General features: G+C 38.8%; 2 protein-coding genes across 13 annotated transcripts; both read right to left on the reverse strand.

Annotated features, from left to right (window-relative positions):
- Positions 1-9,491: 9,491 nt before the first annotated feature.
- On the reverse strand, positions 9,492-18,188 carry LOC135473072 (low-density lipoprotein receptor-related protein 4-like). 12 transcript variants are annotated; one of them, XM_064752870.1, is made up of 12 exons: positions 17,962-18,188; positions 16,830-16,957; positions 15,933-16,089; positions 15,443-15,558; positions 14,932-15,057; positions 14,207-14,233; positions 13,759-13,785; positions 13,310-13,336; positions 12,862-12,888; positions 11,956-11,982; positions 10,945-11,005; positions 9,492-10,476 (listed from the first exon to the last, which is right to left on the reverse strand). In XM_064752870.1, the coding sequence occupies exons 1-12, from the start codon at positions 18,171-18,173 to the stop codon at positions 10,398-10,400; spliced, it is 1,014 nt and encodes a 337-aa protein (XP_064608940.1). In that variant the 5' UTR covers positions 18,174-18,188; the 3' UTR covers positions 9,492-10,397. The 12 variants fall into 12 exon arrangements, with proteins under 12 accessions (XP_064608940.1, XP_064608941.1, XP_064608942.1 ...); XM_064752871.1 differs by lacking the exon at positions 13,759-13,785; XM_064752872.1 differs by lacking the exon at positions 13,310-13,336.
- Positions 18,189-18,644: 456 nt separating this feature from the next.
- LOC135473318 (low-density lipoprotein receptor-related protein 4-like) lies at positions 18,645-23,399 on the reverse strand. The gene is made up of 7 exons (XM_064753167.1): positions 23,396-23,399; positions 22,984-23,137; positions 22,674-22,805; positions 20,756-20,870; positions 20,202-20,352; positions 19,335-19,454; positions 18,645-18,901 (listed from the first exon to the last, which is right to left on the reverse strand). The coding sequence occupies exons 1-7, from the start codon at positions 23,397-23,399 to the stop codon at positions 18,645-18,647; spliced, it is 933 nt and encodes a 310-aa protein (XP_064609237.1).
- Positions 23,400-24,638: the final 1,239 nt, after the last annotated feature.

Genomic DNA, 24,638 nt, shown 5'->3' on the forward strand with positions numbered 1-24,638 from the left:
CAGGTCTACAATCGGGAAATACTATCTTTGTTGTTGCGTCAATCACTTCCGGTACCATCACTGATGCGACGTTCCTGAATGTAGTAGTATAGCTGGTTGGTGGAAAGCTGTGTATTACGCTATATTAAGTGTATGGTTTTACATGCACATTTTACCAGTCGAAAAAAAGGGTCTTTTTGTCTTTAATGTGAGGCCTTAACATTAATACCGGTCAGACATAAGGAATATATGTGTCAGGGTTGAAGCTATGCTTGAGAGTAATGTTTATTATTCTGCAATGGCTGCACATGCCATCCAAAAATACGTCCTCATGTTCGAAAGTGCTTTTAACTATAATATCTGTACATGTTGGAGGAGACCATACCGCGAACTTTAATGTTAGCACACATATGAGTTATACAAAGATAAGTTCTCATGACGTTGGAGAGTGTCCCTTTATTTTAGACGATTAACCGTACTTTTGTTCAGTCTATATAGGCTATTCATACTAATGTGTACAGTGCTTTAAGCAGCATGTACCGGAGATTTTTGGGCACAAAAAATCCATATTCGCTGTAATCAAATCAAATTTTCTGTATATACCAGAAATATCTTCAATTACTGCCTTTCAGTAAACATCAGACTTTATATTTATTGTGTTAAAATTATTTGAAAGTTTGCAAAAGTTATGATAAGACCCGCTTTAGAAGTTTTAAAAACTTAATACCCATTTTGAACGGTAAGACGTAAATAGACAAAAGGCTGATATTTTGTGAATGTTTGGGCTATTCTAAAATAATAGCAAAAATTCGACTGGATTTGCGTTGATAGATTTCACCCAAAACCGAATCATCCCAGTGTAACTTTTATTGCATGCCTGTGCATGCTTGATATCAGAATATTCAATTCATGCCAATGTTCGATATCAGAATAATTACGCCATGCCAATGCTCGATATCGGAATATTTATTTCATACCTATGCTGGATATCGGAATATTTATTTCATGCCTACACTCGATATCATAATGTTTTACTCAAGTAACAATTTCATGTCAATAGATATTATTTTAACCATTGATATACATGAACATACACATTGATGTTATATACACTAATGGTATATACATTGATGTTATATACATTGATATATATGCGTACTTGTTTCAATCAACACATGACCTCACGAGCATGCAATCCCTTGATGTTATAAGCCTGCAACCAGCTCAGTCGATTGAGGCATCGTTCTGCGTGACTTATCTCTGTGTGAGGACTGTTTCTGTTTGTAGGCCCAGTTATGTACCGTGAACAGCAAAGAATACAAATTTTTCAGTCATATGACGACGAAGAGTCATTTGGTGCGTGCACTTCTAGTGGCAGGCGCTCTGAACATTAGACCATCGAAGCGGCCCATGTATATTGTACACTATTGCGCAACTGAGCCGGTTTAGAAAGAATGAACTTTCAGGTTAGCCTTGCGATCATTTCCATACAAAACCAGTTTTTATAGCTTTCTTCCGTTTTTTCTGCGATAAGTTCTTGAAAAAAGGACCTCTGTAAATATGTTAGGAATAGATCTTCATACGGCTCAGATTTCAACTTTCGTGTAGGCCTCTTTTACATAGAGTTCTAGTTGACGAACAATAAATTAAATTAATAAATTAAATGCAATGATCACAAAAACATCAAGTCTTCTTGGTGTTTAGCCTGCCTTCAGCCTGCATAATTTGGACTATGCTGCGTAGTCATAACTTTTATGCTTGCCTTTGTGATAATGATTTATGGGCCAGCTGGTAGAGTAGTATTCATGTAGGCCAATTATGTCAAGCAACCAAGCTTAAGAAGACACCCCAAGTGCACGCATCCGCAAACAATATAGCGTGTTGGGCTAGATGCTCATCGCCCTTTACAATCACCAGTAACTTGTTGTTGTTGTTAGGACTAACTGATAAGAGTAGATGCCATGGTAACCCTGGGTTCGATGTGATGGTACTACCTTGTGATAACGGGCTATTCACTAGGCGCGGCTGTTTTGTAACGTTTATGTTTGTTTGTCGTTTACCGTGTGATGTAGACTGCCAACCTGGTCCTCCTGAATGCGTTACCCGTCACCCTAGCGTAGCTTACGATGTTCTTTCTTGGGAGAACAGTGTGTGTCTTGTGGCCAACATGAGAGATAAACCGTGTCATGCAAAATAAAACTTTCAATTTCTTATGATTCTTTTCCCAGCTAATATAGGAAATTGTTATTGTGGTACGCGGTAGGAATTAGATAAATATCCTTTGATGGTCAATCGGTCCATATCGGTCCATACATTCATGGGGCATTCATGGCACCAAACCGTCAAACCTGGAAAGAATCAATGTTGCTTTGCCAACATTAACACATTTACAGAGATGCCTTGGCTCTTCTTAGCTGCACTCTACTGTCCCATTTTCGTGCCTTGTAGTCTCGTGTTTCTAGTGCCAAATTGGTTAACTTAAATGTCCATGGCCTGCTTGCACAATGAAATCGTAGTCACAATCATTAGTAGACCAGACAATTGAATGTGCAACTGATAGTCAAAATAAGTTGCGCCGCTTGCAAGAAGGAATTTTAAGACGTAATTTTTACAGTTACAATTGCAATCGTAGGCCAAATTTGATTCCTAAATGTACATAAGGGTGGATTGTGTAAATGGACACCCTACCGGTCAAAAACTTTCCTTCCCTTTATTTTCAAAGAAGTTCTACATCACAATGATTCAGCAGCTAACAAACAACAAAAATGCTCGTGACCTATATTTTTTTTAGACAATTGCGTTTCACATCTTTTCAAACTGAGTCGAAAAGTATTAACTAACATTCTACCAATGGCAAGTAACTGTACTTTACGTTAAGTTTGTCGCGTTTGTAAATATTTAAACCAGGGTCGACCGGATTGTAATTCCTGATTGTAAGTTACAACTGTTGTAGGTTATAATCTACAATATATAATAATATGACCTACATGTATAGGTGCATTCATGTATGTATACTGTCTTCATTTTACTGGTTCTAATGTGCATGAATTGTGATCCTTTACCTTTCGATATTTTATTGCGTTATGACTTTTAATGCCTATGGTTACATTAGTCCACCGTGATCTTTGTCTTCTGTGGATTTATGCACTGTGACCTTTTACTTACAGGCGCGTTATGCATTGTGATCTTTTACTTACAGGCGTGCTGTGGACTGTGACCTTTTACTTACAGGCGCGTTATGAATTGTGACCTTTTACTTACAGGTGTGCCTTGCACTGTGACCTTTTACTCACAGGCGTGTTATGCATCGTGGCATTTTAGTCACAGGTGTGTTATACGTTGTGGCCTTTTACTAACAGGTGTGTTGTGCATTGTGACCTTTTACTTACAGGAGTGTTATGCATTGTGACCTTTCACCTTTGCAATGGGGTACTATTCAGCCTAAAACTATTTCAATGTTTACCTATTCATCTACATGTAAGATGATTTTTCTTCCAAATACAAAGCGTTAAGCTCTTTTATTGTTTGGAGATTCGAAGGCCCTTGTCAGCTGAACTCTCGTCAAATTCTTATGCAAATTTTTACTTTGGATTTTTATAGTGCTGGACAGTCTGTACCAGCCCCGGGCATTGACTACTGACAATGACACGGAAAAGATGTACTGGCTGGATAAGGTGAAGGAAATTGTGGAATATTACGACAGTGATGGCCAAGACCGCAATGTTCTGCTGAAAATGAACTCAGTGGAGTTCTTTGACATCGTTTATTATCAGGTAGGGTGCAATCAACAGTTTTATTGATAACATTATTATTATAACAGCACGGGATGGATCAGTAAAGCTTGGCATACAACACTTAGCAGCACAGAGTAAAACCAGAGCAGTGACAATCAGGCAATGATCGACAAATTGTCACATGTATTAGCAGATAAATCTGTCGTCTTGTAAATTTACCTCATCTAGGCCTTTATTCCGACTGTTCATGTGTGTTTTTAAAAAGCAGCAACGTACACACCCCAAAGCCCCCAACAAAATATCAATGGACAGCTTAAAGGCCTAATTGTTAAATATTCTCGCATGGTGTGAACCGGGCAAATTGAGCAATTAGGTATCTGAACCAAGCTTAAGGTTGCACCTTTGCCATACTGATCTGGTTTAGAGTAGCGTATGGTCACCACAAGGTGTACCTGACCAGAGCTAGATGGTGAAAAATGAACGTGAGCTAGCTTAAGAGACCGATCTGAATTTGGTTTAGCTGTATATGAAAATTCTCCCTCCCACGAAAGCCAAACAACGCTAACATAAATGCTGCTCGAAATAATTTACTCTCACAGGAAGAATTACAAACCTGGCTGAGCGCATGGGGAAGTTAGCGTAACATATCGATAGTGATGGGAGCCCAAAAATCACAACTAACAATTGGCTTCTTTAAACCCTCCAAAACCTTGCGAGCTATATAAAGTTATTTGTGAAGTCAGTCCAGTCATTCATCTTGTGCTTGTATGCCGAGCAGATAAATACATGCTAGCCGAGTTGGCAGAAATACCTTTAAGGGAAAGGTGGCCTAAAGACAGGGTTATATGATCACTAGGAGCTGGCCAACTGTCCTCTAAACCATAACTCTCTGTGAAGCGACAAAAACTGAACACCAAGATCATAGACTCTGAGTGTATTAGCGGCCAAGGCAGAGTTAGCTAGACGATTATTTTCTAGTTGAAATGTGGCCAAATTGCAGATGACACTGGAGTGGCAAATGCGTCTCCATCTGGTGCCAAGGTTCGGAACTTGTGAAGCTGCGAACATGAAAGGAAATCTGCTAAAACGTTCAAGATACTATTGGCATGTTTTGAACGAATAGTGATGTTGAACCGCAAACCAATAATACAAAAGGCCTTAATAATTTTATCACCTTAGGGCATTTGGATGCTTGACTGTTCAAAATGGTGAAAACCTCCAGGTTATCAGACCATACAGTAACCTTCTTATTACGGAACTCTTTCGCCCAGTCCGATATCCCAACAAGAATAGGAAAACCTCTTGCAAAGTAATATTTGACACCAAGACCTTATTTATCCAAGACGAAGGTCATAAACCATAAAACCATGCACCGTCCAAATAACCACAAAATCCCCGTCAACACCACCTGAGCTATCAGTATAAAATTGCGTATGGTCGTTTGTTTGCCAAAACCTGTAGCAAACGTGCTTACACCATTGATCGGCCTTTACACCTGCTGTAATCCTAACAAAGTGACGAGGTTGTGTGAAACCATTCGTGAGATCTATGAATCTCCAGCAAAATGTCCGCTCTACACGCAAAATTTAAGGACCCCAGAAGAGGTTGTAATTGGTTCAAAGTAACTTTCTTTCGGGCCAAAAACCAGTGCATCTGCTGACAGAGATCAGCTACCTTCTCCACGGGCAGACCAAAAACCATGTAAATGGTGTCAATATTCAGGACCCAGGACCCCACTGTTTGCTCCCAAAGTAAAACATTCTTTGACAAAAGCCATCACAAGGGAGTCACAACTCTCACCCCCAAATAATCATGACGAATTGCAGGAATATTCTATTCAAAAAGGCTGATAGTTTTTTCAAATGTAACGCATTAAACAGAATTTAAGTAATTCTGTCCCTGAATTTTATGCCTGGCATATGAAAGTCACCTGGATAAACTGGCAACAGTCGGAAAGCAGATTTAATGTCCATCTTAGCTAGCAGCACCCTTGACTCAATTTCTGCACCAATGCCACAGCGTGGAATCAATGCAGTCATTAACAGAGCTTCCTCCAGGGAATGAGAGATCATGGATTAAACTGAATTCACCTTTTTTCCTTTTGTGGGAAGCAAACCCAAAGGAGACATACGTAACGTGGACGAAGGCGGATCTGTATACTGGGCAGCTATCCTACCCAGACCAATCCTACTCCTTTGCTAGATTCCTGGAAACAATAACTCCATTTAAATTAACCGATTTAATATTTCTAGTTTCTCGGGGCATCTTTGAACCGGAATACTGAAGATTAAACCCAAATCTGAAACCATTTAACAATTCATTTAAAGTAATCTGTCAGGGTAATTATGCAATCGAGACTGTAATATAAACACCTTAAAGGAGAAGAAAACTTAAAAAAAATTACACTATAAGCTAAAAAGAGCACACTTTTTTCTATCGGGTGGTGCCGGCTGCATAATTTTGCGATTTTTCCTCGCCATACACGTAAAGCCTGAAAACGGCAAAGCTGGCATAAATCGCTGAGTCCATCGCGACCTCCATCTTTAACACCCTGTAATTTATGCGGGGGTGTATTGCCTCTCAGCCATTGAGTGTCGTTAAACTGTCGGCTTGTTCGTGTAAACTCGGAACCTATATCCAACATCCCGGTTTCCCGATCGTCAAGCGGGAAACGAACTGTACTGTTCGCTACCTTCTGGGAAGAAGAGTTCTATCGGAAATGACCGGCCCGGATAGCACAGTTGGTAGAGCGTCCGCTTCGGGACCGGTAGATCCAGGATCAATCCTTGATCGAGTCACACCTAAGACTGTAAAAGAGGAAGTTGTAACTTCCTCGTTTGGCGTTCAGCATGAAGGGGATAGTACAACGACTGGTTGACCCGTATCAGTATAATGGCTCGGGCGGGGCAGCTTACTTGCCTTCGGTAAGTCGTCTCAGTGAAGCAGCACTAAATAAAACAGCGCAACAAGGGGGCACATTACACGTGCATGCACCCTAAGGATTCCTTCGTCGTCATATGACTGAAAAATTGTTGAGTACGACGTTAAACCCCAAGCACTCACTCACTCACTCTATCGGAAATGTACGAACTACACTTCGGTGGTTTCCTCCTAACACAGAAATACAGAAGACTTCAGGACGAGTTCTTAGGCAAAATGAAGTCGCCCACGGCTGATTTCGGCGCTGACTTTATTTATCAACTTGAGGAACATATTAGAATTTTTTATGGTATGCACCTGCGAGGAAATGTATACTCTTTTCAATGGTATTTGTTTGATATTTAAATTTTCTTCTCCTTTAATGAACGTCTCGGCCAATTTGAACAGACTTCCACTGTTTGGAACGAAAAGTATGTTGACTCTTCCCTGCGGAAGACTTCTTACACACTGAATCAGGGTGAGCTTCTCTACAATTTTTACACGAATGGGGATACTTGCATTATGCTCTTTTACATTTTCCCTGCTTGAATGCAAAGCAAAAACCCGACAGAACACGGACAAGATCCTGTGAGAAAAGGGGGTAGCACTACAGCAGGTAGGAAACATATATACTAACCAAAGCTTTGCATAATTGGAAGCCCAAGATTTATTTGGTTCCTTAGCTTGTTTCAGGCGAATCTGCTCATCGTAAGAACGCCAGCCTGTATCCCCATATTTTACCGCAGTGGTCCTGATGGTATGCATATATTTAAGCAGCTCTTGCACTTTCTGTGGAAACGTAATTAAATAAATACTAGTAAAGATGAGAAAGGCGGATGTCCATCCCCCACCGTCTTCGCCTTAACACTGGAGGGCTTGGCCTCATCTCTAGTTGACCATTATCCGACAAAAATATTGCGGATAGTGCCATATGATCTAATAACTCCCTATCCCCTTTAACACTAAGGCAATGTCCTCAAAATCGGTTTTTTCCCTCAACTGACTGGGGATATAAGACCCAGCTAAGTCACTGATGCTAACCAAAGTATTAGGGGCAGTCACAGATTGGAAACCAACAGGCATACTTGTAAAATTTATTTATTTATTTGATTTGTGTTTTATGCCGTACTCAAGAATATTTCATTTATACGACGGAGGCAAGCATTATGGTGGGTGAAAACCGGGCACAGCCCGGGGGAAACCCACGACCATCCGCAGGCTGCTGACAGACCTTCCCACGTACGACCGGAGAGAAAGCCAGCACCAGCTAGACTTGAACTCACAGGTCATTACGCTGCGCTAGCAAGCTAACCAACTGAGCCACGGAGGCCCCTTGCTTGGGGTTTAAGGTCGTACTTAATTTTTCAGTCAGATGACGACGAAGGAATCCTTACATGTAATGTGCCTCCTTTTTGCTCTTTTATCTAGTGTTATTTCACGGAGACAACTTACCGAAGGCAAGTAAGCACCCCTCCCCGCCCGAGCCATTATACTGATACAGGTCAACCAGTGGTAGTACTATCCCCTTCATGCTGAACGCCAAGCGAGGAAGTTACAACCAAATGTGCTATCGTGGCCGGTCCGACTTTTAATTGAATATCCTTAACACACAATTTACCATAGTAATAACTTGTGACTTTGGTTGAAATCACCACATAGCACAAATCTAATAAGTTCTGCAGAGCAAAATATGATATACACAGCGTATATGCAGGACCGATCTGTATATTGCTACTGAAATCTCGTTCCTCTTGCACAAATGCAAAAACATCGGCTGCTATTCATTTATGTATTTATTATTTTTTGTATTTATTTATTTAGTTAGTTAGTTTTCACATTATTAGCTTAGAGTGAGCACGACTCATTTTCAAAGTTTCCTTTTAGTATCGGTTGCAATTAATCAATGTAGTTATACGCTAACTGTAATTTTTCTAGGTCGAAGTAACCGAGGGTTAGGAACGTTTCCAAGACAACGCAAACAGGTTAGATATATACTGGGAAAATATCGGAAGTACGTCCGGAGGAGCATGGGTTCAAATTAAAAGGGTGATATGACCGAAGTCCGAAAGGTTCTAAATATTAAAACATTTTGCATGTTTATGTAGTATTGATGTTTTAAAACGTACTTATGAATATCACGCTTACATTTTCAGATCATGAGATGTGTGTTCATTCTCGGCCTTGGATAAAGAATTATACATTTCTGTCGTTGTTCACTGTGAAATTGGTGACCTAAGCGGTCGACAACGTTCAAGTGACCCTTTCCACAGTCTATAGCGTTATTCGACGACCACTCGTCTTCCACTAACATAGTCTGCATGTCTGTGATTTGTTGTTTAAACGTGTATTAAATTCGCAAATGTTTAACTCAAGGTCTCCGGTTTCCTCCATTCATAAAATTGATCGCCATTTTATAGGTGAAAAATTGATCGCCATTTTATGGGTAAAATTAATCACCATTTTATAGGTGAAAAATTGATCGCCATTTTATAGGTGAAAATATGATCGCCATTTTATAGGTGAAAAATTGATTGCCATTTTATAGGTATAAATTGATCGCCATTTTATAGGTGAAAAATTGATTGCCATTTTATAGGTATAAATTGATCGCCATTTTATAGGTGAAAAATTGATTGCCATTTTATAGGTAAAAATTGATAGCCATTTTATAGGTAAAAATTGTCGCCATTTTATAGGTGAAAAATTTATCTCCATTTTATAGTAAAAATTGATTGCCATTTTATAGGTGAAAATATGATCGCCATTTTATAGGTGAAAACTTTCTGAGTAGGGGGTTAAAACAACAATCAAATAAATAAATAAATAAATACCCGATTCATTTATTTCAGCATTATGGCACATATATTTTATTGCTGTATAATATGTGAGTAGAGCCCAAGTTAAAAGTTTTTGTATGTTGACATAATAATTAGTAATACACTTACAAATATCGCAACATTGCTCTACAATAAACAATGTTATTGGGGAAAAGGTATTTTTAAAGCAAATATATATATATACACATATAAGCGTCCACATACAACATATACATACATATACAAAACTTACGCGAAGTAAAGAAAATACACTTCTACGAGATTACACCTACATGTATATAACTCCAAAACACCGTTAACTCTAGTGCTAAATAACTGCAAATTTTAGATATAAAAAGTCAGATTGACACGATATTTAATAATGTGGAAGACAAATTGTATCACTCTAGTGCATAAGCGTGTAAACATTATTAGCTGGATGTTGGGTTTCATTAAGATGTATCAGATCAATCAAAAATGGAGTCTAAACACACAGGTAGGGTAATAAGATGAACAACATCATAAAATAGCAAACAGTTCAAAACGTTTAGCTATTTATAGCATTTTTAAGACCTTACAAGCAGGCGGTATTTCTTGATAAGAAGACCAAAGCACATGTACACGTATTTCACAAAATAAAATACCGTTAAAAAGATAAATTTGTAGGCTATATCCAGATCTGTAATTCTTTGTCGCCATTTGCAAATAACTGTGGTGTCAGCTGTAAGCTATAATATTTTACATTTTAATTTTGATTGAAAAGTTTCTTTAAGCAATTTGTTAATATGCACAAGACTATTGCCCTTGACAACAGTTGTCATGGCATGAAGGGTTTCCGGTTAATAAAATACATCAGTACATCGTTAATGATCATCAGGCAACGTTGTTATTGTTTTACTTCGAAGACTACCACTGGCTCTAAGGCTAGTCTCTGTAATATTTGTTTACGTCACAGATGATACCCGAGCCTTTTATGGACCGCTAAGGTAACCAACGTTATATTGGAGGTTTCTTTCTCCTGCCTTCTCCTGTTCAGGGAAAAATGCATTAAAAGTTAATGTCACAACTGCAGCACTTACAGGTAAATTTGCAAAATCCTCTAGTTCGATGTCGGATTAATACAGACAAGAAATTAGCACAAATGTGGGATCAAAACTTTACAGTTTGGATAAAACCTATACTTTTGTTTGAGTGAGTGCGTGAGAGCTTGGAGTTTAACGTCGTACTTAACAATTTTTCAGACATATGACGACGAAGGAATCCTTGGAGTGCACATAATGTGCCTCCTTGTTGCAGGACGGATTTCCACCACTCTTTTATCTAGTGCTGCTCCTTTTGCTTGAAAGGGAGTTCTGACTCACAGTTACATTCAAATGGTTTTTCAAGCAAAAACAAGAAACGTTGTTTTACCCCACGTATATTGGAATATACCTGCCTGGAAGACTTGCATTGTTTCCCGCCTACAGAATATACTGGTCAATACATCTATAACTCACCATTTCCGCGCAATTAGCAGAGCAGAAAGGCGAGGAAAGATGATCAAGGAAGTGATGGAATCTGCACAGAATCAGGTTAAAAGGTCTGTTGAAACGCTGGTTTCATTCGGTTTTATTTCATGATTGTAATCTCAAGCCGTGGAATAAAACATAACTACAACGATTACCAACTTTCAAGCCATTTCGTGTTTCAAAAACACTTTCTTGATGATTCCTGGTTTGTCCACAGAATGAAAAGAGGACCAAAAAATTAGTGATTGATCCGGTGGTACGTCAGTGCTAGCAAATGTGTGATACCTGATGTCAGTTAAGAGTTTCGCTCTAGAAAGTTTAAAAATTGTACAATGAATCCCGAGTTAGGCATTGCACACGACTTTAAAACCTGGATCAAGGATCATAAAACTCTCGTAAGTTAAAGTCAGACTTTGTCTTCACTCTCAAACTTTTTACTGCATTAAAATTGTGAGAATACGTATTTATTTTATTTTTAATATTTTAATATCGTAAACTCTTGTAACAAAATTGAAAATTAGCATTTCTGCTCAAATCTCAAATCTAAGTTCTGAAATAATACCACATTGAAACCACAAGTTTCATTTCATGATTGTAATCTCAAGCCGTGTATAAACATAACTACAACGATTACTCGCTTTCAAGCCATTTTGTGTTTCAGAACACTTTCTTGATGATTCCTGGTTTGTCACAGAATGGAAACAGAACAAAAAAATTAGTGGTTGATCCGGTGGCACTTTAGTGCTAGCGAATGTTGTGTGATACCTGATGTCTTCAGTACAGAATTCCACGGAGCCGATGGCAAGAGTACGTTAGCTCTAAGATTGATCAGCTTCAAGGAAAACTGTCACATCTTAAAGGCTAAGATTTTAGAAAGAACGCTTAATACCAAGAAGAATCCCAACCCATCCTCTTCCCACAGCCACAATACCCTTTCTAAAAGACCACTGCTACTATATTAAGCACCTTATTATGCCATAGGAACGGAATAAAACATACCCGAGGTTTTGGTAGTTGAGGAGGGTTCTGTGAATGGAAAAAAAATCATTTTCTTTTAGTATCAAATCCAAAATTTAAATTCAGCTACAAGCAAATATATATTTTCTTTAATTACCCGTAATGACATATAAGGGATGATTTTAGGCTAACATTTACACATTTGTGTGCTGGGCCAAGTCAAAAATTCAAACACAGATACAATTAAAATGTTTCACTCTAGAAAGTTTAAAAATTGTACAATGAATCCCAATGTTAGGCATTGCACGCGACTTTAAAACCTGGATCAAGGATCATAAAACTCTCGTAAGTTAAAGTCAGACTTTGTCTTTACTCTCAAATTTTTACTGCATTAAAATTGTAAGAATACATATTTATTTTTATTTTAATATTTTAATATCGTAAACTCTTGTAACAAAATTGAAAATTAGCATTTCTGATCAAATCTCAAATCTAAGTTCTGGAATAATACCACATTGAAACCACAAGTTTCATTTCATGATTGTAATCTCAAGCCGTGTATAAACATAACTACAACGATTACTCGCTTTCAAGCCATTTCGTGTTTCAAAACACTTTCTTGATGATTCCTGGTTTGTCACAGAATGAAAAGAGGACAAAAAAATTACTGGTTGATCCGGTGGCACTTTAGTGCTAGCGAATGTTGTGTGATACCTGATGTCTTCAGTATAGAATTCCACGGAGCCGATGACAAGAGTACGTTAGCTCTAAGATTGGTCAGCTTCAAGGAAAACTGTCACATCTTAAAGACTAAGATTTTAGAAAGAACGCTTAATACCAAGAAGAATCCCAACCCATCCTCTTCCCACAGCCACAATACCCTTTCTAAAAGACCACTGCTACTATATTAAGCACCTTATTATGCCATAGGAACGGAATAAAACGTACCCGAGGTTTTGGTAGTTGAGGAGGGTTCTGTGAATGGAAAAAATCATTTTTTTTTAGTATCAAATCCAAAATTTATATCCAGCTTCAAGCAAATATATAATTTCTTTAATTACCCGTAATGACATATAAGGGATGTTTTTAGGCTAACATTTACACATTTGTGTGCTGGGCCAAGTCAAAAATTCAAAAACAGATACAATTAAAAGGTTTCACTCTAGAAAGTTTAAAAATTGTACAATGAATCCCGAGTTAGGCATTGCACGCGACTTTAAAACCTGGCCCAAGGATCATAAAACTCTCGTAAGTTAAAGTCAGACTTTGACTAAGATTCTTAAAACCAAGAAGAATCCCAACCCATCCTCTTCCCACAGCCACAATACCCTTTCTAAAAGACCACTGCTACTATATTAAGCATCTTATTATGCCACAGGAACGGAAAAAAACATACCCGAGGTTTTGGTAGTTGAGGAGGGTTCTGTGAATGGAAAAAATCATTTTCTTTTAGTATCAAATCCAAAATTTATATCCAGCTTCAAGCAAATATATAATTTCTTTAATTACCCGTAATGACATATAAGGGATGTTTTTAGGCTAACATTTACACATTTGTGTGCTGGACCAAGTCAAAAATTCAAAAAACAAATACAATTAAAATGTTTCGTTCTAGAAAGTTTAAAAATTGTACAATGAATCCCGAGTTAGGCATTGCACGCGACTTTAAAACCTGGCCCAAGGATCATAAAACTCTCGTAAGTTAAAGTCAGACTTTGACTAAGATTCTTAAAACCAAGGAGAATCCCAACCCATCCTCTTCCCACAGTCACAATACCCTTTCTAAAAGACCACTGCTACTATATTAAGCACCTTATTATGCCATAGGAACGGAATAAAACGTACCCGAGGTTTTGGTAGTTGAGGAGGGTTCTGTGAATGGAAAAAATCATTTTCTTTTAGTATCAAATCCAAAATTTATATCCAGCTTCAAGCAAATATATAATTTCTTTAATTACCCGTAATGACATATAAGGGATGTTTTTAGGCTAACATTTACACATTTGTGTGCTGGGCCAAGTCAAAAATTCAAAAACAGATACAATTAAAATGTTTCGTTCTAGAAAGTTTAAAAATTGTACAATGAATCCCGAGTTAGGCATTGCACGCGACTTTAAAACCTGGCCCAAGGATCATAAAAGTCTCGTAAGTTAAAGTCAGACTTTGACTAAGATTCTTAAAACCAAGGAGAATCCCAACCCATCCTCTTCCCACAGCCACAATACCCTTTCTAAAAGACCACTGCTACTATATTAAGCATCTTATTATGCCATAGGAACGGAAAAAAACATACCCGAGGTTTTGGTAGTTGAGGAGGGTTCTGTGAATGGAAAAAAATTATTTTCTTTTAGTATCAAATCCAAAATTTATATCCAGCTTCAAGCAAATATATAATTTCTTTAATTACCCGTAATGACATATAAGGGATGTTTTTAGGCTAACATTTACACATTTGTGTGCTGGGCCAAGTCAAAAATTCAAAAACAGATACAACTAAAATGTTTCGTTCTAGAAAGTTTAAAAATTGTACAATGAATCACGAGTTAGGCATTGCAGGCGACCTTAAAACCTGGCCCAAGGAACATAAAGCTCTCGTAAGTTTAAGTCAGACTTTGTCTTCACTCTCAAACTTTTTACTGCATAAAAATTGTGAGAATACATATTTATTTTTATTTTAATATTTTAATATCGTAAACTCTCGTGACAAAATTGAAAGTTAGCATTTCTGCTCAAATCTAAGTTCTGGAATAATATCACAATGAAACCACAAGTTACGACGAAGACTGACGAAGTCTAAGACAATTTCGTGATACTGGGGCCTGGGTTTCAGCAAGTGCTGCTTCACCATACTGTAACTACGTCAACTGTGTGTGGTGTCTTCTACATGGTGTTCGGTAGCACTGTACAGATGTGGGTATGTTAAGGAATACCATTTTTTCCTTATGAATAATACCGGTGGAATTTAAAACTTTTACGTTGTTTGACACTATTGAATATGTCTTATTCAATTCCACGAACCTTCCACGCAGGTAGGGCCTTCTGGTTGTAACCCCACACGGTCTGCTCTTGCGCACGTTCTGCCATTGGGCGTAGGAAGACAGAGACCAACACACCTCCCATTATTGTTAGTACATTGATTTATCACTGAAAATGAAGAAAAAACAGTTACAGGTCCAAATTTGTTGGAATTCTTGGTTGCCTCAGGCCTTACCAATGCGGTCGCTGTAAGTTCCAGTCCAGCACATGTTAGCTTTATCTCCATTTGTGTGTGGGAAGGTTTCCAGCAACATGCAACTGCAGATGGTCGTGGGTTTTCCCCCACCAAAATGCTGACAGCCATGAAACATTCTTGACCTTGAACCTACCTTGACCATTGAAGTACCACAAGGAGCTCATTAATCATTTGCTAGAGATCAAAAGTAACACGTTTTCAACCACTCTACTACTAAAAGTTTAACCAAGTTATAAAGATGTTCAAAAACGATAGTGGAATAGTGAATAATTGAAATGGCGGTGTTACTGAACCTACCTGGAGTTCCTTTGTTAGGTCGCACGATAAGGAAGTCCCCGAGTTCGGCAAATACTGGTGACTCCATCAAAAAATGTTTGTTGGATCCGTCCGCCTTGTTTACGACAGTAATGCCTCTAATATAAAAAGCATGACAAAGGTCGTGCACAAGTTAAAGAATCAAAACAGTGTGCGTGAAGAAAAGCAAAACAAAGTCCATTCACAATTTGTAACAAGAGTGTACGGTGATGTATTCTATCTTCGATCTACAAGAGATTCGTCTATGCGCTAGATAGAATCTATAGATTTTTCTAATTCTCGTGTGAGCCAGTCTAGAAGTAAAACGTTTAATTATACATTTGTTTCATTGGAATTTATATACGCTGTGCTCTAAAATACTATACGACAGCAGTCAGGTCTGTGAGTGAAGTAAAACACCTCACTTCGCCTGGTGCTTGAGAATTATTCCAGAATCTGCTGGAGCTGAAATCCATCACAGAGGTGGCCTCACCCTCTGTTCCATGCGGTGTAATACAGCTTGTCTCCGTCGATGACGAGCGCCATGATGAAAGCATCAGGATCCTTCACAAGTACTTGTCTGTCAGCTCCAACGAGACTGCACCTCTCTATGACGCCTCGACCTCCGTCAGACCAAAACAGAAAGTCCTCTGTATAAAACATATTCAGTAAAGCACGAGAGTTAAGGAAACCACTGACTGATGCAAAACTCAAGGTTAATAGATATATTTTTCGTGAGGAGCGAAGGGTAGTCTAGTGGTTGAAGTGCTTGTCAAGGACTTTCAACTGGGCTTTTTCCAACAGACAGATGTCTATTTTCGTTGAAGACCACTTCTCTTCCATTAGTGTTTTTGCAGGTTCAACAGTAACGTGCCAAAGCTCTTTACCCCCGTTACTACGCTTTCTTTAACGCTTTTTCCTCACCACCATCGTATAGGTGAAATATGCTTCACAATCATCCAACCAACCAATCATTATTTTCTGACAAGATAAGTGGGGTGGTCAAACCTGACTAAGGACATCTCGAGCGGACAAAAACACAGGTACAACGCAGTTGTCTTGCTTCTTTACTTGGTGTGGAGGGTCTTTAACAACACTGTTAGGATAATATGATGGCCATGTCCCAATTAAATTTAAAAAGTGCCGACATTCAGTGACCAGATTAAGCTTCGGTCAACTGATCGTGAAATTGACTATGATGAATTAAGTGTGTTAGAATTTTCACCGGTGCTAAATGAATAAAATGCTGGTGTTTTGCAATAAAAAACACACGCTTGTTGAACCATGTAAATTAGGTATTAACAAAAGAACAGATGAAGTGAAGCTGTCGAGCTCAGAAGAGAAATGGAGTCCACAGTCAAATCAAACTACAACCAACAAATGACCGTACCTTCGAAGTCGATGGCAATTCCATTTGGGGATTTAATCGCAGTTGTAATTATCCTTTTTCGCTTACACCCATCCATATTAGCACGTCCCACGTGCGCACCAAAGCCAATATCCGTCCAGAACATTAACCTGTGAATATTAGGTATAATATTAAAACCAACGGTCAACCTACCCTTTAAGTTGTAGTTGTTTAATGCGAATTAAAGGCTGCATTTCTCTATCGTGACATACTTACGATGGTGACAATCATTTTAAATCTCCTTTTCACTCAACACAGTAAAGAACATTACCTACTCAAAACAAGCTGCAAAAGAAGCGGTTTGCTGTATTGTTGTTTTCTATAACAGATGCCAGGTTTTCTACTATCATAATGCCGACTGCCGTCGTGTAAGTGAAATAGTCTTGAGTAAGGCGTAAAATACAAATCAAATAAATAAATAAATAAATAAATAAACAAATCTTTGATAGGTCATTGTTTCTTTATAGCTCTGTTCCTAAAGGAAAGAGAAGGTCCACAAGCACTGCAGGTTAACAGCACGCAGTGAATGGTGTGTTTATAAGCACCTTACGATTTGGTACCGACTTAACTGTTTCGACGAGCAATGTTGAACAATGTTTACAAACAGGCAGAGGCAGGCATAGATGTTATATATGACAATTGAAGATATAACATTAGAATAGAGCAGGGAGTACCAACGAATCCAACCCAGCTTGAGTTTAACGCCTATGCGAATAATTGGGAGTTTTCTTCGACTGGGGAGACCTCACGAATCAATGTATAGCGGTATTTCAGTCAGAACAGCTAGAACTCCCATAATCATTTCCAAATATTTCACGCCTAGAGTATCGTTGCAAATACGTGACATATAGCTGAATGCTTTTCTTACTTCGTTTAGCCACTGACAATATAATTAAAGACGTACAGCATAGAGAGTAACATAAGAGGAGCGACGACACTTTGGTAACCGGTGAAATATGGCCTCTTGTTAATTTACCACAGTCACGGCTTTATTCTGTTCATTCAAATGCATATATAGCAGCAACTTACACGCCCCCTTCCCCCGCCCCCAGCACCATGGCTTAAACAGAGTTAGGAAAAATAGTAATCCACTGAAATCATAATAAATACCTACCCCTTGGAGCTGTAGAGTGCCACCGCCCGAGCCCTACTAAGATTATTAACTAAAGTCTTCTTCGACTTGCCGTCAGGAGTAACGACAGCAATATAACTGGAACCAATCCCCGTGCCAGGACGGTTGGCAGAGAAGTAAATGTTCCCAGTCGCATCGTCCACCGCCAATCGGCTAGCCACTTTATCTCCTTCAAGGGACACAATCATGAACATAATGACAAATACACTAAGTACCATCACATCAGGCTGTCTAAGCTATACATTGTGTCAGATCAAGTCTTGGATATATCTAATTGGATAGATAAACACGGCAAATGCAGACAATTTCAAATTATTTAATACGTATATAATTTTACGCACATATCTTAATTATGAATGTCAATAAATTCATTATTTTACAGCAGGAGGGGTTTCAAAGAAAAACAAAAGAACTTAAATGAATGGCTTGACTTACTGGTCACTTTTAAAAAAAAACGTGTGGCATATTATGACACCGAGTGTTATTTATATGTTACTGTTATTTATATGTAATTTGCTACCCGAACTGTCATGTCGCACATGTCTGTGGATGACCAAACTGTCACATACTGAACGATCAAAACTTCCTAATTTTTTAACCAGGTCACGGATTCAAAGCATTCTGTCAGTACTTTGCTGTCAGACTAAACATGGCAGAAATCAACACTAAAGAAGAAGGTGAGCTCTACACACACCTAGGGTGAAAACTGTTTTCATGTTGCTTCCGGTTAGATCACTGGAGCGAATTTCTCTTTGTACGAAGTCCGACCAGTAAACCATACTGTGGTCGGGATTCACGGACACAGTTTCACTGTTTCCCATAGGCTTAAAAGTCCCGCTCACATTCCCAGTGTTCATGTCAACTTGATAAAAACGCCCAGCAATGAGGTCTGCCATGAGAAAGTGGTCTACTGACAGAAATTCTGAAAACAACAACATTTTTATGGCCAAATCAATGCCCATTACCCCACCATCTGGATCCGTTTTATTTCCGAATCTCCCTACATGGTTACTATCATGTAACATGAAATATATATGTGTCAGTTCAGGGTGAGCTGACTTCAAACCAATCAGTGCGGTGGATTTTAAACACACATTCGATCGGCGTTACAAAGATGACTCATATTAAAAAATGAATTGCAATAGTTCAAACAGAATATGCACATCGTTCCTGTTAATTTAGTCAAAAATGAGTAAAATGTAATTTGACTGTAAAAGGAAATTAACACTTCGATAAAATCGATCAACATTACAAAGATGTTTCAGCCTAAACAATATATCAAACAGAAAATGCCTATCGCCCCAATTAATCCTTTAATTGAAATCAGTAGGTTTTGTCCGTTACAGTATTTATACCTGTGCTGCACGTCTGTCCATCCGTCTGTAGCTTAAAACCCAGCTCACACCTACACTCCCTGGTGGCGCCCCCTGTTGGTACACAGTAGTGATCGCATCCGCCATTTTCAAAACACACGCCTGCGTGGAGAAAAGACGGAGCATGACTAAAACCACATATAAACAAAGAAAAATGACGACGGCATACTTATTACTTATTATTAGACGAGACTTATAAAAATTAATCTACAAAAATTGTACTGAGCCGCACCTGGATTGAGTTATATTATGACGACACCAGACCTATGGGAACCAAACATGAACACACTCTTTCATGGCTTGAGATTTCGGTTCAATCTAAAGTTAAGACATTAAAATAAGCAACTACCCTGATACTGTCTCGTAAGGCACACAGAAAGATGGTTAAAATGAAATACTATTGAGCTGTACATGCAAAATAGGTCACATCAAATGATGTGTATGTCTCGCATTCGCTAAACATCACTTCTTGAGTAGACAATTTCTAATATCCTATCTCACGTCATGTGCCATTCATTACAGTGAAAATAAAATTGTATTTAGAAAGATATGAAAGTCTAACCTCTTACTGACGATTGTTACTTCCGCATACAACAATAGTTAAAGAAGCTACCTTTTATTTTATAAACAAACATGCATGCATTCCGGGCATGAGAGACCCGACAAGGCGACTGTAGTGTTTTTATATGGGCATCGAATATTACTTGTGAGTGTGAGGTTTCTCTGGTTTAACCGGGTATCGTTAAAGATCATGTTTTTCGAAATATTAGGTGACCGTGTATTTACCAGTGAGAATCAATAATAATTAATATAAATGATGTAATAAAGTTGCACCCCACACTTGCGTACCTCTCGTTTGTTGTCGGACATAATTGTCTAAAATGTCCAGGTCCACCAGTGGTTGAGAGGCAAAAGTTGAGCGTGTTCTATGAACTTTGTGATAAAGGTTCCCTGAGTCGATGTACGCAGACGGTCCATACGATGTCCAAAACACCAGCTCCTGCAGCAAAACAATTCAAAACACATAACGCTCTGTAATATTTTGCCAGTCTTGTATATAACATATACTGGAATACGCCTACGTTTAGATGATATCAGCCCATAACCTCTGTCGGTACTGAATTTAAAAGCCCTCTGATAACGCAACCAATTCTTCTGCTACACACAAATTAACATATAACCCTCGAGAAAAATGTAACAAGACTATTAATATCTAAGGGAAAAAATATTTCCCATAGAAAATAAGTCGCTCCAAGCGGTAAACTGTTTATTACTTTTTTTTAAGAAAGCGTCACTGTTGTCATATACTGTCATATCCTGGTGGTAAACGAGAGAGGCACGTAACAACGAGCCTTTATACAGCCTGGAACAGGCGGGAAATGTCATGTGATGACGTTTATTACCTTGTGCACCACCAGGCCTCTGTTGTTGTGGTTGAGATCTGTTGTAATGACTGTTTTGCCACCAGTCCCGTTTGTATACACACTGTTCACTTTATTTCTGTCAGTCCAGAATAACCTTTCAATAAAAAGGACATCAACACAAATTTTTAGTCCCGTTAAAAACGACGTTAAACTTTAACAGTTTCGATGTCGTCGGGCATATGCCATTGTATATCAGGTCCATAAATACATTACGTGGAAGTGCATAACTTTTACACGGAACTGGATCATTTTGAATATTGACTGGGCAAGTTAATAATAGCCACATATAAAAAAAACGATACACCCACGATTCGGAAGATCGAATTTGTAGGTGGCAAACAAAATACTGCCGTATTTTTACGAAAGATTTTACGAGAATTAGTTTTAAGATTCCTTTGCGTATCTTCTGATCATGGAGGTATATATAGCAACTCGCCCAGCGAGCCAGCCAGACATATCTCTTGTGGGAACGGTGACCGTTCTCGTCCCCCCAAGTGGTGCCCCGCGGGACGAGGGGACGTGGACGGCAAAGTTCTCAGCCCTCGACCATGTGATGTAGGCCTACGTGTTATAAAGCAATAGTAGTAATCTGGAGGACAGAAAATGACATGTGTGTGTTATCACTGGTTCAGCTAAAAGCGTTGTTTCCAACCCAGTGCATGAAGAATCTGGTTTCATATAATTGTATAAACAATGCCAGACACATCGACTGCTATTCATTCAAAATCATATCAATGATGCATCAAGCAATGTATATGAAAATAAAGTGCCACAATACACCAAGATATCAGCGTAACCCGCACCAAATCAGAACAACAACCGCTGGCAAACCTATAAAAAAGAACAGCCAATTTTATCCCACCATAATGCCGACCGTCGTATAAGTGAAATATTCTTGAGTACGGCGTAAAACAATAATGAAATAAATAAATAAATAACAAACCAATAAGACAACCTAACACATCAGGACGGTCACTGATCTACAGCTATGGTACATCTCTGTGAGTACATACATGCGTGCATTTTTCACCTGAGGTTTGTGGTTAATATTTCACTGCCGAGGAACTTTAGTACAGAGGTTACTGAACTACGTGTGCTTTGATATAATGGCAGCCCCTTCTCAGCACTGATTTTCCTCTTCATTGATAAATGAATGCATGCTTAGGGTTTTACCGCGTATTTTACAATTTTCCAGTAATATGACGAATACTTCGTGTGATGTTTTTTCCTGTATCTTTCTATATCATCCCATATCTATGTACTATCTATCCATCCATGTCTACGTGTCCACGTGATATCGTTCCATCTGCACAGGTCTACAATGTATGTTAAAAATGAGACAAACCCAGAATCATAATGTTTACAAGTAAATGGCAAGGGTATTTTTCTCGGTATTTGCACGTATCCAACAATAGCCATGGGTTACCATTTTTCTAAAATGAAATCAAATAGAATCTATACGTCGAACAGACATTCGCATACCAGCCGTCAACCAATAAGGTCAACAATCGCAAGGCCAACTAACAACAACGACGTATAACATAAACCATCAAAGAACTAAGATCGTATATAAAGTACGAAAATAGGAGGGAATAGTGCAAGAGAAGCAATCAACAGTTTCCAATGATGGTCGAAAGAGTCAAGGTGTGTTCTAGTCGACTGAGTGAAATCAGTATTCAAATCGAAATGTCCTCATCCGGCTTACTTTGATTTACTATTTGACTGATGTTATATGTACTCAGGTACTCAGGTTATTGTCAGACCTTCCCACGTACGACCATCACCTTGAATTGAAAGCAACTTTTAAACGGACATGGGATAGTAGTCTATCACAGATAGACTACAGAAAGCACCTCAATCATGTTCTTACACCGGTCACAGGCACTCAAGAACTTACTTTTGTTTGACTGGATCACAATGAATACCTGCAGTGTTGATACCGGAGGTTACCAGAGTCTTCACCGAGTCTGAGTCATTATAAAAGGCACTTTTGATATCTCCGGTTGTCCGGTTGATCCAGAAGATTTGTCTGTGGACCACACAAAATACAACTTTATGGCTTAATTTTTCAGCCATATGATGGCGAAAGATTGAATGATTTAAGACTGTTTTGGACACATGACATCCTCAGGTGTGACAGAAATGTCGTCTAAAGTTCCATAAATTCCATAAAGATGAAGTCCGTTATATAGAAAAGAACGACTGACCTTGTGAATGGGTCAAGGGTAAGAGGTCCCAATGTATTATGTAATGAGAGAACCACCGTTACCGGACCACCAGCACCAACTGCGTAAGACTTGATTTGATTTGCGCCAGAGTCCGTCCAGTAGATTGTGTCAGTGAGCCAATCATAACTCAGACCTGGGGCGGCGAAAAAAATATTTATCTAAACAAAATCTGTTAATGTTAAGAGAAAGTCTGATGTATGAGTGATGCAAGAATGTATTCTGTTACTGCAGCATATGATTTTGGTTACTACAGCACACAAATTGTATTAATTCAATGCAAAGATTGTATTAGATCAACAGGATATTAAGTTGAATGTGACACCGAATTTTGATATAATAATATAGCACAATCCACCTTCACTTAGGCAACTGACTTGCTGTTCAAATTAACACATTATTTTTTTCAGCGTAAATAATAAAAACATAAGTAAGCTTGATGAAGGAAAGGAAGGGCCATTAAAGAAGAACGCGTGCATTCGAGGTAAAGTTTACCTTCAACGGTTCCAGCTGAAGTGACTATCACCTTGGATTCTCCACTGTTGAGGTCTACGCTGGAGATTTGCTGTTTGGCCTTGTCTGCATAGAAAATCCTCCGGTGTTCAGAGTCTGCCGAAACAGCAGTAATGTCTGAACCATTAAAAACCGGACATATAGGCCTAATCGTGACGTCCACAAGTGTTGCGGTCATGTTCGCTAGACACACGTGCGTTTTGTTCGCGAAGGCGATCAGCCGTGGGGAATACACAGTGGAGCCTGGAACGACACCATTGTAAAATCATATCCGGTTACTGTACCGTACATTTCACGCATTTCTAGATGATAGCAAAGCCACAGGTATTTTGAATCAAAATTAGGAGGCGCACGATACATTAGCATGTATCTCTGATTCGCTCATAAAAACCCGTATCTCACCCGCCCCTTTTTAAACCGCTGGTCATTATTCACTAACTCACTCTCCTTCAGTCACCCACCCGTACCAAAACACGCTTTCGCTCGCTTACTCCCTCTGTCCCATCTATACTCTCAACCCAGTTTTACCCTTATAGATGCTGTCATGTATCCTCTCAACTCAGGTTTATCTATTACACATTCTCCCACTCATGCTTTCAGACCTGGTTTACCTATTACAACATTCTGCCATAGATCCTCTCAGCACTGGTTTACCTATTACACATTCTCCCACTCATCCTCTCATCACTGGTTAACCTATTGCACTTTTTGTCATGCTTCCTCTCACCCCTGGTTTACCTATTACACATTCTCCCACTCATCCTCTCATCCCTGGTTAACCTATTACACTTTTTGTCATGCTTCCTCTCACCCCCTGGTTACACATTCTGCCACTCACCCTCTCACCCCTGGTTAACCTATTACACTTTTTGTCATGCTTCCTCTCACCCCTGGTTACACATTCTGCCACTCACCCTCTCACCCCTGGTTAACCTATTACACTTTGTGTCATGCTTCCTCTCATCCCTGGTTTACCTATTACACATTCTGCCACTCACCCTCTCACCCCTGGTTAACCTATTACACTTTTTGTCATGTATCCTCTCAGCCCTCGTTTACCTATTACACATTCTCCCACTCATCCTCTCAGACCTGGTTTACCTATTACACATTCTCCCACTCAT

The sequence above is a fragment of the Liolophura sinensis genome, chromosome 8 (genome assembly GCF_032854445.1).
Source record: "Liolophura sinensis isolate JHLJ2023 chromosome 8, CUHK_Ljap_v2, whole genome shotgun sequence".
Taxonomy (NCBI): domain Eukaryota; kingdom Metazoa; phylum Mollusca; class Polyplacophora; order Chitonida; family Chitonidae; genus Liolophura; species Liolophura sinensis.

Coding starts and splice junctions, on each gene's coding strand:
- LOC135473318 (XM_064753167.1), bottom strand. Junction 19,455..20,201: donor TGTCCGACAACAAACGAGAG/GTACGCAAGTGT, acceptor TTCTCCACGCAG/GCGTGTGTTTTGAAAATGGC. Junction 18,902..19,334: donor TGGACAGACGTGCAGCACAG/GTATAAATACTG, acceptor TGTTGTTTTCAG/AATTTCTGTCAGTAGACCAC.
- LOC135473072 (XM_064752870.1), bottom strand. CDS start 18,173: ATGTTCATGATTGTGTCCCTTGAAGGAGATAAAGTGGCTAGCCGATTG. Junction 16,090..16,829: donor AATTGCCATCGACTTCGAAG/GTACGGTCATTT, acceptor TGTTTTATACAG/AGGACTTTCTGTTTTGGTCT. Junction 12,889..13,309: donor CTCAACTACCAAAACCTCGG/GTATGTTTTTTT, acceptor TTCCATTCACAG/AACCCTCCTCAACTACCAAA.